Here is a 12,102-nt window from a genome sequence, read left to right on the forward strand (position 1 = left end):
AGCACATCTAAGATTGTGTCAAATTCTTGTTTTTCAGGATCCTTTTGTGCTTAAAAATAAAATTGGTAGTGTGTAAAGCTGATTTTATGTATTGTTTTACGTGTCAGTTCAGTAATTATGAAAATTGTGTTTGGAAAACCTATAAATTACATGGTCTTTGAAGATAGGAATTACTCTTTGGCATAAACCTTGTCCCTGCCAGTGTGCCTGACTGTGTTTGATTATATAAATAACGTCAGGACTGGGCCGGAACTCCTGCTCTATATGCCGTAATGTTGCTCTCATTTGGTTTGCATTTGATTTGTCTAAGATGACAAATTAGTCAAGTTAGGGCTTAGAGAAATGATCTTGGTCTAATTTTCATTTTTGACTGGCTTTTTTGTATGCTAGGATTGATCATCAAGGTTTATATTCCAAGTCTACCGTTACCTTAACCTGTTACTAATATTATGAGATGATCTAAAATTAGATAGAAATACATTTACATATTTAGCAGATGCTTTTGTACAAAGCAGTGCACAAGTATGGATGGAACACAGGGTGAGCGGTACCCCTGGGGATTAAGGACCCAACAATGACATCACTCTGCCATCTATGAGATTTAAACTTCAGGTTTAAAACCTTCCTGTCCTGATCCCAGAGTCCCAACCTGTAGATTCACACAGCATTCATGCACCCTAACACCCAGAATTTTGTGGTAATATATTTAATATGGCTTCAGTGGCATTAACTGGAAATAGAATTGGAATCAGAAAACTTAAAGTATCCCGAAGAAAATTGTAACTGATTTTTTTCATTGAAACAGATTTTTTTTATTAATATAACAATATTAATATTGATGTAAAACACACATTTGCTCAGTCATTTGCTATTTGTAAGATTTTGCAAACTATTAAGCTATACTAACAAACTTATACAAATGTATCTCATGATTCATTACTGATTTAGACAGGAATTAGTTTTCTGTGGATAATGGAACATAGTATATTCAGTATAGCTGGAAAATATCCTCATCTGGCGTGATCAAGTCTGTCATTATTTTTTTTGCAGCAGAAAAATTATTATGACTATCCTTAATTTAAAGAATATGTTTTGTATTACTTTAGAAAGTGGTATTTGCAGAGATTATGAACTTCCACAACTATGGTTATCACATCCTTTTTTTGCCAAAATAAGCTTCTCACTTGCTTTCTGGAGTATGGTTTGAAAAAAAGATACTTGCACTTTTTGATAATCATTTGTTCAGATATTTAATGCATGTGTCCTGACTCTGGGCTTGTCTTTTATGGTCTGTCACTCTTAAATGCCAGTGAATATTCATTATAATTTATTTAAATGATTAGCAGTCTCTGTCTATAATTTTTTTTGGGTGCTCCCTTGGTTGCTGTATTCTAGAGCTCTGTGTTCTTGTGACTATATATTCCTTATTTATCGAGGATACACAGTGGCCACTTTATTAGGTATACGTAGCTACTAATTGGTAGGCCCCTGTTTTTGAAACTATGCTTTGCAGTTTGCATGGGTACATTGAATTCCTGCACTTCACATATCCTATGCTGTTCTCCTTTGACACTTAAGGATGGTTAAGGGCTTTGCTCATGTGTGACTATGTGAGATGTGACTACTCTGCTGAGGCCGGGGCTCAAACCAGTCAGTCACCTTTGAGTAACGATACACTCAACTCACAATTTGATACGATTCACGATACGATTTTCTCACAATTTTTTAACAGAATGAGCTGCAGACAAATTTATTCAAAAATATTCCTTTATCTTTCTAAACTGTGCAAAACGTGTCCTCTTCTTAACAGTGCAACTGAAAATGAATAAAATTCTGTTTTTTTTTTTTTAAAAAAGAAAATCCAGAATCTAAATGAATTTTTAAAAATCTTCAAATAAACGGTAAACAGTAACCCCCACTGAGCCACGTACCTCCTCCCACAGTGATTTGGCCAACCTGAAGCTCGAACCCATGTTCATCAGCACATGAGCAGCTGAGCTATCCAGCAAATACTTTTGCCTGTGCAGATGATTTTTGCATTTGAAGAAGCCTTTTGCATACATAATTTGTGCAAAAACAGAGCTGTTAATTTTGTACTTGTACCATTAGCATCAGTGAGTCTGGCCATTCTGCTCTGAACACACTCATTATCAAGGTGTTTTCACCCACAGAACTGTCACTGACTGGACATTTTCTGCTTGTCATCCCATTCCCTGTCAACTCTAGATACTCTAATGTGTGAACATTCCAAGAGGTTGGCTGTGTCTCACATGCTATTGCCACCACATGTGGCACCAACAGTCTCACCACATTCAGAATTACTTACGATTATAATGCTTCGCTAAACAGTAACTGAAACCTCTTGTACCGATTGTTTTCTGTTGCAGCCATATAATTCTCTATTTGACAGTGTGGGCTGTATGCACCTAATAAACTGCTCACTGGTTGATATGAATGATATATCGATTTATCATAAAATTTCAACAGTAAGAAAATGAGAAACTAATAAATTGTCTAAGGAACACTGCTTGATAGCGCACACAGCTTATCACATGACAGGAATGAACGCAGTTCCAGCCAATCATGTAGTCTTAAGAATGGATCGCCTTTGCCCAATAAATTCACAGCAAGGTTGGTTAAGTTTGTGGAGCAAACTGTTTTGATAATATCATGGAAGAGATAAGCACTCCTTCAGAGGGAACTTCAGCTAGAGAACAAACCAAGCAAGAATTATATTGTTGACATTTTCTAGTGCTATACCCTATGACAAAAAAGTTTATTTTTGTCTGATTTATTTATCAAAATTACATTTCCTTTTGCAGTCCTTTCAATTTGTCACCTTATTTCATGTTCTGAACCTGTTTAAAGGCAACCCTAGATGAATTATAAGCAAAAATGGAACCTTGAAATAAAGAAATAACTATTAAATCGTAATAATATATTTATACATGCCTATATACATACATACATACATACATACATACATACAGTCCTACATATACATACATTGATGAGCCAAAACATGACTGTACATATGGCATAACATCTCCGGAATGGCAAAGATTGTGGAGTGCTCAGATCAGCCATGTAGAGTACCTAATGACAGTGGTCTGAATGGTGATAAAACTACGATCTGCAGACAGGGTATTGGGCGGCCAAGACTTGTCAATGTGAGATGTGAACAAAGACTTTTCCCTCTGCTATGAAACAACAGAAGGGCTACTGTGGTACAAATGGCAGATAGTGTTGATGATGGTCTTTGGAGTCCGTATTCACAAACAATTGGATAGTTTATTACAATAAGTCTCAGTGAAATTATTGAGTAATTCTGAGGAAGACTTATTTGGGAGTAAATACAAAGACATTGTGAATAGTTTGGGGCAATATTGTAGCTGATAAATGGTCCCTTCTTTGGATATGATAGTTTAGATGTCAAATGTTCACATTTTTGCCACATATGCTGTAGGTTTTTGTTGACAGGACATTATGAGATACTCAGATATGTCGTCGTTTGATGTGTAAATACTTCATATCATCCTTTTTATGAGGGAAAAACTAATTTTCTCAAATTCTTCAAATTTTAGTCTCATCTAATATAAAAATTTGCAGGCTTTATAAATATGATTATAAATGTTGAAATAAGAGTCTATATAATGTGGGAATACAGGGCTTTCATTGGGGACCTTTTTATGGATTAGTATTGTGAAGGGATTACTTGGTTAGTGCCAGGGAAATTTTTTGGTTAGTGCCAGGGAAATCAGGAAGCTCTCTCGATTCCAACGATATGTGATTCATGTCTGTGCATTATACCTCTCCAAAGTTACAAGCCTGAGATTAATTTGTGTGAACTAAGGGTTCTAAGTGTTAACTGAAACCGAGTTGCTGTACACCCAACTTTATCTGACATATTTTACTTGTTAGTGTGGGGCTGTGATTGTGCATGTGGCTGTTGAGCTATTGCCTGCACTGCTGTCTGTATGATTTGTGGTGCATGCGCAAGACAGACCAGTTTGATATCGAAAATGCATGACATTGACCGGCTGGTCTCCAGTCTGGGCCAAGCACACTGAAAATAGTCTGATTCCAGTCCCTTGCTGGTCGATCGGTGCATCTGTAATTTTCCCAACAAAACGCGATATAGCGTCCTAGTATAATATACAAAATACTTTACAATTTTGTTTTGTCATGCCATCTTGATCTTTTTCTTGTATCTCTTCTTCTGGCCAGATCACAATTAATAATGTTATTTTGAGTTTGCAACTGTTTTCAAGGCGGCATTTGTATTGTTTTTTTATTGTGTTTTAGAGCCAGGCTATTTGCATAACTAGTTGACAAAACAAGTCTTTCAAGTCCCAGCCCAAAGTACCGAAGCACCAAACATGTACCCCAGCTGGTTTGGCACTTTTGGTACTGGTACTCGACCAGAAGTCAATGAAAAAGGGAAAGTATCAAAAGTATGGTACCCAGTGTGGTAGAAAAGCGCCCTAACACTTCACTGGGCAACAAAATCACACTAAAGGCTCAACTCCGTGTTTTATTAGTTTTTAAATTGTTTATGGTATTACTACTAAGACTAAATGAACAGAGGGGGAAAAAAAACTATTTGCCTATGTAGCACATTTATTTCGATTGATCTAACCACCACACACACACCTGTCAGACTTAATTGTTTTATCATACTGTATCTCTCACTGTGATTGCTGAACAGGTGGGCCCAGGACCACCTGGGCTGCCATGGTAGCTATGCTGTATGCAGTTTATAGAATAATTTGGATACCTCTAAAGTTATTTCTTTTTTAAAAATGTGCGCGTGTTGCCTGGTGGTAATTTCAAAATCCACCACTGAATTACTGAAATTAATGAGTACAAACTTTGGTTTGTTGCAGCATTTGCCATATTGCATACATGCTTTCATTTGTCAATCAAATTACGCTTGTGTTAGGGATGAAACGACGATTTCACGGTAAACCACAGTAAAATTCCGTTCGTATTGCTGTTTCAAATTTGAATTCTTCAAAACCATGCTTGATTACCGCACTTTTTAAAACTCACATTAAACACTGTCCAGCATCAACCTAATAAGGGTCTTCCAGACCCAGGTGCATAGATACAGCATGCAGCGGGTGGCTTATGGTACAAGTGAACGTGGCGGAAGCCAGTGACAGCGCTCCAGAGATTTTAAATGGTAATGCATTGTTTACTTAACAGGGTTCTAGACTAACTTTTTGCAGTGGTTGCACTAGCGTGCCTAATATTTTCATTTAGGTGCACCCAGATTTTTCACAGCACCTTTTATGCCACAATAATGCATTTTAAGGGTTTCCTTTTTGTCATTTTCCATATGCATTTATAGTTTTGTAAATGATTGTATACAGGAATAAAGCTGCAGGTAAATGTTTGTCTTTATCTGAATCACAGCACAAATATATAAAAATGCAAAAACTTATTTTAAAACTTAAAAAGTGCAGGCAATCTGGTGCTGCTCCTGGATACTTCTAGAAGAAGCTTCGGTTTGCCGCTACCTGACGCTAAAATGCTGCAGGGAGGGCACTTGCCATGACACAAGTTGTGTTGTTATTAAAAAAATGTCTTATCTTTAGCTTGATAGTATAACCAACATGTTTTATAAGATTGTGAATGTATATTTAGCTCAGTAGCTGCAGCAAACGTTAATTAGTTGCACTTGACAGATTTTTGGTCGCACTTTGGCGCCCTGTCTAAGGTATTGGCCAAGTCATTATTTTAATCTTTATGCAACCACAACATACAGAGTGCTTCCAGTTAAATTTTTGGTTTTCTGTATAAAACCTGATTAATTTGCTTGTGAACATGTTCAGCACATTTGAACAATACCGCAATACTGATAACCGGGATAATTTTGGTCACTATAATCGCAATAAAATTTACACACCATTCAATGTTTGTGTATATCTTTTTTTTTTTTTTTTTTTTTTAGTACAGAATTCTTTGTAGTTGGCCTGTTCATAGCCAAAAGCTACATGCACACAAAACCATGAGCACACACTGTAGCTTATTCATCAGTAGTAGATTTGGGTTGGTTTGCATAATTAGATGAGAGTTTCGACAGGTGCATGCCATTGCGTAGGGTTTTAATTTGGAAAACGGTATTAATATCAGTATTTTTGATGACTAGGGCTGCATAATACTGTGAAATTATTATTATTATTTTTTTTTTTACGATAAATATTGTGCTATTTACAAAGCAACAAAGGAGGTGAAAACAGTGATGTCTCAAGCCAATATGGAAAATTGGATTCGGGGCTGATCCAGGCATTTTTTTTAAAAATTGCTTTTGGCTGCTTTAGCTCAATCCAAAGCCTGATCTATTCAGTTTTCAGCGGCCGCCTAAATTACATCAGTTGCGCACATTGTAAGGTCTGTCACATGCTGCAGTAAGCCTGGGGCACATGGCTTGAAACTACAAACCATTGAGATATCAGCCTTGTGGACATTTTTAAATTGGAAACTTAAAGTAGCCAAACAGCTACCTTCAATGTTTGCAACGCCCTCCTTTCAAGACGAGGTAGCAATAGAGGGTCATTTATTACAACGAATCTAATTTGTCACTTCCAGAAACAACATAAGGTGGAATTCTGCAAAACTGCAGGGCTTATTCAAAGAATGCACTAGTGTTTGTGTGTGCTTATATTAGGTTAATAATAACTGTTAACTGACTTGCATTTGTTTCCCATAACAATTTTCCCAATAGAAATTAATGGAGAGTCCCCACAAAGATATAATTACAAACCTGTGTGTGTGTGTGTGTGTGTGTGTGTGTGTGTGTGTAAAACATTTATTAGAAGATCAGATTGGGGCTCTGAATTGGCAGATATAAATATTGAATGGATTAGGGTACCAAAAAAGTATATCATGACATTCCTAATTGAAAATTTACCAAGAATGAACTATAACCAAACTTATTTACCAAACTTATTAGAGTCCGTCAAAGACGTTGATGGTGTTGCTGCGAGTTATGCCGACAAGTCCATTGTTTTTCCGGAATATCCTTTCTTTGGAATCAGGCGATTGTCTCTCGTTCACCGGTTCTTGTTTGCCTTCCTTATCATCCAGAGCTTGGTTTTGTTTCTCATGACCGTGTCTGATCATGGGGGAGCCCCCCCACCCCCCCCCCCCCCCCCCCCCCGCCGCCTAGCAAATTTTAGGACCATGACTTCAAAATACTGGAACTGCATTACAAAATAATGTTGCTTTTGAAATATTTACATTTTATATGCTGCTGAATGTCTGGATGATATGAATGTATGAAAAATGATGCCACCCATGACTGTCTCAGTCCTTGCAGCGTGACCGTTGCATGTGTCTAATATGCAATGTTAATATTAATATTGCAGTCATTCAGTTGTAGAGGTGTGATATCACGGATAGACTGTGAATAATTAAAATATCTGTCATCTGCTCTTATGAAGAGATTGCAGTTCTATGGCTTTATCACACTAAAGTTATTTTGTCAGTCAAATCCATTTCAAAGTAGTTTTTTGGATTTCTTCCTCTCTTCCTTTTGCTCCCTCGTCCCAACATGCAATGCGAGACATGCAACATGTTCCCTATTTGGCAACGTGGCTGCATGCAAAATGTGGAGGAGTTTGTCCCCAAAAAGATTTTGACACTGGTAATATGCAATTTGTTTGGATTTACCAAAACCAACATGGAGCAAACGGTTATTTGTGAAATTTGCAAAGATATGGATGGTTCACATATCCAATGGCAAGAGCATGATCTGTTTTTAGCCTCTCAAAAGAAAACACCCGAAGGAGTATGTCGAGTACGTTTGCCTTTTAGCTTTTGTCAACTTACAGAGCTAATGTGGAATTTTGTTTGGTGGTTCAGTTAAGCGACTTACAAAGAACAATATTAAATTATGGATTGTGATCCTGTATGAAAAAATTTGTGATGTAGGATTTCTGCCATATCGCCCACCTCTACCCAGTCATACTGGTAAAATCTGAACATCTATTCTTGTATGTACTGTGATGCAGTGCATATTTTTATGATAAAAAAAAAAACTATTTATATGCACTTTACGATTTAACATTGTGGAAATTTCAATCTTAATACCGGAAATGGAACATTCGATTGTATAAAACCGGTATGTGGCAAAATTTTCCTTCCCTGATCATTTTCCATTCACTGTACATGTGTACAGTGTAATATTGCGTTTTCTGGTTACTTCTGTAGTTGTTTTGTTAGGTTCTTGCATTGCTTGAAAGATTATGTGTAGCTCTGGCTTCAATACGGCTGATCACTCGGAATTCACTGGAAGCTCAGCCTAGCTGCACTTATGCCTAATCGACTCCTTGACAGCATGTATGTTTGTAATGTGCCTCATTTGCATGTCGCTTAGACTAATGTACCTACTCCAGAAAGTAAATGTAAAAATGTTTGCAAAACGGTTACCACCAGTATCACAAAATACGTGGGTTTCAAGACACTTCAAGTTTATCTTAACTGATATCTAGAACAGCACTCTCATTTATGTGAAGAAATAGCTCATTTTTATTCATTTTAAATTTTGCTTTATGTAATTTGATAAGAACATTTTAGGATGATAAATACTAAGCTTTGGAGATCTTGGAGATTGTCCAATAACTAAGTCACATTTATCTACATGAAAAATGGTATGTTGTGATTATGAATATTTACTGCTTTGTTTTATCGTATGTTCCAGCTATATCAGATAGGTAGGATAATTGAGGTTAAACCCATGACTAGTTAATATGTATTTCTTTACAAGTCAATTCACATTCTCTAATGTTCTTTCTTTAAAAGAAAATGTTATGTTTTTAGTAAAAATATGTATCCTAGCGCAATACTCTTAAACAGATTAAATATACTTTCTTGATTGTTGTTTTGCTTTGTTTTGATTACAATCTATATTGGAGAGATTAGAATTGTTTTCCAAAAATGAAGAAGCAACTGGTGTTTTATTGGTTTCAAATCTAGCTGAGCAGCAAAAACTTCACTCAATTTTAAGTAAATTCTCTTATTTATTGAATAAACAGTTGAGTGGGTTGTTAAAAATAATTGCAATAAATGGAAAGCTTTTCTCATTAAGTACGAATGACAAGTGATGTGCTAATGTAATATTTGTATTGTATCCGAATTCTGTCACCATTTTGTAAGAGACGGGTGTATTTTCTTGGATCTTTAATGTTAAATGCTGCCGTGCAATACTTTTTCCAAAACCATTATTTGTCAGATTCTAAATGGGCTTTATATTTCTGTGATTTACCAAATCCCAAAATAAATGGCAAGATTCCTATTTATAGACTGTAACATTGTGTCTGTATCAATACCTGCTGTGCTTGTGGAAGTGTTAAAACTGTTGTAGGCAGATGCTGAATTGCTGCAAATTAAATAAAAACATGCATAGTTCACGAGCAAACAGTGAGCAGTAGAGCAATTAATGGGGAAAGACAAAGAGCAATCACAAGGCACTTGTGGTAATTAGTTGCTTTACTGCACCTTGTCTGTGATAATGGATCCCTAAGGCAAATTACTGAAGAACTGGCAAACTTAATATCAGATGTGTTATATTGGTAATTTTAGTTACACCATTGAGCAATACCCTCTGATACTTTCCTTGAATATACTCTTCATGGCTGTCAGTGTTAATGCATTATCAACTTCTTAATATTTTTGATACACTAAATTTAACTGTTTTGAAGCTTGTGAGTGAAATGTAAGCTTGTAAATGCAATCTTTTCAAACTGCCTATATTTTTTTTGTTTGTGTGTTAAATGAATAATGTGAGCTTGGTGAACTATGATGATCAAATAATGCCAATTGAAAATATTTTGGTTAGGTTTCAGAGGTCTGTGTTCTGGTTCGGTGTTCTGTGGATAAACTGCTGAAATTTGGTGAGAATCTGAAAGCTTAGAGTGAAGCCTTTGATGTTTGACAGAATTGATTACTAGGTCTCTCTTAAACAGGTGACATTGTAGCTGCAGGGTAACAGCTAAATTGTTAATTTAGCATTAAGGCTATTGTGCTGACTTGCCTGTTTTAGATGAGCCCACAAGGTCTTTGAGTGGCCTGATATTGAAGAATAACGTGAAGGCCCACTACCAGAACTTTCCCAACGGTGTGTCGGACTTCATCAAGAACGAATGCCTGCAAAACATTGGTGACTCCTCCCCTCTCATTCGAGCGACAGTGGGTGAGTGCTATAAACTCTCTTCCTTTCAATGCAAATATGAAAAATGTAAACAACTTGAATGCTTAATCATTCGTACAATGACTTGCTTTGTCCCACTTTCGCTGTTCACGTGGTAAGTGCACATGTTTCTTTATTTTGTTCTCCCCCAGCCTTCAAGGGAAAGATTAGGTTCAGAAATTCGTCTTGGTGATTCTTTTACAATAAATATTGAAACCCATATCTGACAGTTCAACCTTTATTTAGCTTGACTTGGTGTTATTTTAAAATTGTCTCCTCAGGTACATCTTTGGCTAATGTAAACATGGCTAACGGGATGATGTCTTAGTAAATTGTATGGAAGTTTGTCTTGAGCTTCACTAAAAATACTATGGTGACTGTGTTGAAAAAGGCATAAGTAGCAATGTTAAAAAACAGGTTTTTGAACTAGACTCGGTGTTCATGCTGCACGTCATTGGCCGTTACACCCCTCTGCCTTCTTGGAATTACATGGATGGGTGTCCCCAGTATCATTCAGAGGTCAGCTACGCTCGTTTTTATTTAAAAGAGAAGAAAGAGGACTCTTTGGTGTTCTGTAGGTATTTTGATCACGACCATCGCCTCGAAGGGGGAACTGCAGAACTGGCCGGATCTGCTTCCCAAGCTGTGCACCCTGCTGGATTCTGAAGACTACAACACGTGTGAGGCAAGTGGCAGCTCTACATCTGCTGAGGTCCTTAACCACTTAAGATGCAAGTCACACGCAAGTTGCAATATTTTATATTCTGACTAAGACCCCAGGGCAAGTTATTGCATAAATGAGTTAAATGGAAATCCACAGAACTTGCCTGCTCAGTGGTCTGGGATTTAATTTAATTTCTGGGATGCCCTCAGCTTTAATTGATAAGCGACAGATTCTCCCCAGGCTGATACTGGATACATTTGGTTGTCACGTAGAAGCAGATATTTTAGAGGTTCAGGTTCCTGTTGATTTGTAAGCTTATGTTCTTTTTTTTTAATTTAGGTGTCTGTAGGTATCATCTTTTACTGCCAGGATAAGTGACAAAATCCTTGACCTGCCCACTGTTCTCCTTACTTATAAGTAATCCCTTATGTTTTGGATAAGCTCAGAGGGTTACACCTGAGACCCCCAAAATGAAGACAGACCCAAGTTAAGGACCCCTACTACTAAAGTTTTAGTACATCAACCGGTGGAGTTACCCCGGAAAGATTTGTGTCCCACGTGAATCTTTTTTTGCTCCATTTAGCATTGTGTATGGAGCATGATAGTTCCCACAGTGCCTTTTCATCGGGTTTTGCAAACCGTTTCTGCAGACCCGCTTCAGCTGCTCTGAAAGACCCCTCGGGGGGTGGGGGTGGGTTGGGTTGTGGACACCAGGTTGCAAACCCCTGAATTAGCTGATCCTCTCATAAGATAAGGTGTAGGCTGCCTTTGGGGAAGGTTATTAAAATCCTGTAAATACTTAATTGTGCTGAAATTTAATGCATGGAATGACAAGTGTTGGCATCTTTACAACCCATATACTCTGGCCATGAATGTGGCTCTAGTAGCTGGCTTGGCATTATATGTCAACATGGCATAACTTGGTATCTTTGTGTGAGGCAGGCATTGAAAACAACATATATTTCTTCCTGAAGTCTTTTTCATGTAAATGAAATCAACAAAGGCCAAGTGTTGACCTGTCATGCTTTCTGAAATAAGGTCAATTCATTCAAGAGGCCTTTAGTGGAGTGCTGGTGTGTGTTTCTTTTTTGTTTTTTGTTGTTTTTTTTTAAATCTGGTTTGTATTTTTCAAAGATACCAGGATTGTATTTTGGTCAAACAAACTGTGCCCCATATTGCCTGCACTGTAGGAACAAGCTGTTAAGCTTTGGTTTTGCTGGAAAATGTTTCTCTAACTCAGTGC

General features: G+C 37.1%; 1 protein-coding gene across 2 annotated transcripts in view; it reads left to right on the plus strand.

Annotated features, from left to right (window-relative positions):
* The window catches only part of tnpo1 (transportin 1), a 37,091-nt gene that overhangs the window by 1,819 nt on the left and 23,170 nt on the right, over nucleotides 1–12,102 (plus strand). For both annotated transcript variants that reach the window (XR_007398806.1, XM_049019189.1), the window contains exons 4-5: nucleotides 10,049–10,198; nucleotides 10,774–10,880. Coding sequence is in view for 1 of the 2 variants with exons in the window: in XM_049019189.1 (XP_048875146.1) it covers nucleotides 10,049–10,198; nucleotides 10,774–10,880 (257 nt within the window). In the remaining variant the exon portion in view is untranslated. The remainder of the gene's footprint in view (nucleotides 1–10,048; nucleotides 10,199–10,773; nucleotides 10,881–12,102) is intronic.

This window comes from Brienomyrus brachyistius, chromosome 7 (genome assembly GCF_023856365.1).
Source record: "Brienomyrus brachyistius isolate T26 chromosome 7, BBRACH_0.4, whole genome shotgun sequence".
NCBI lineage: Eukaryota > Metazoa > Chordata > Actinopteri > Osteoglossiformes > Mormyridae > Brienomyrus > Brienomyrus brachyistius.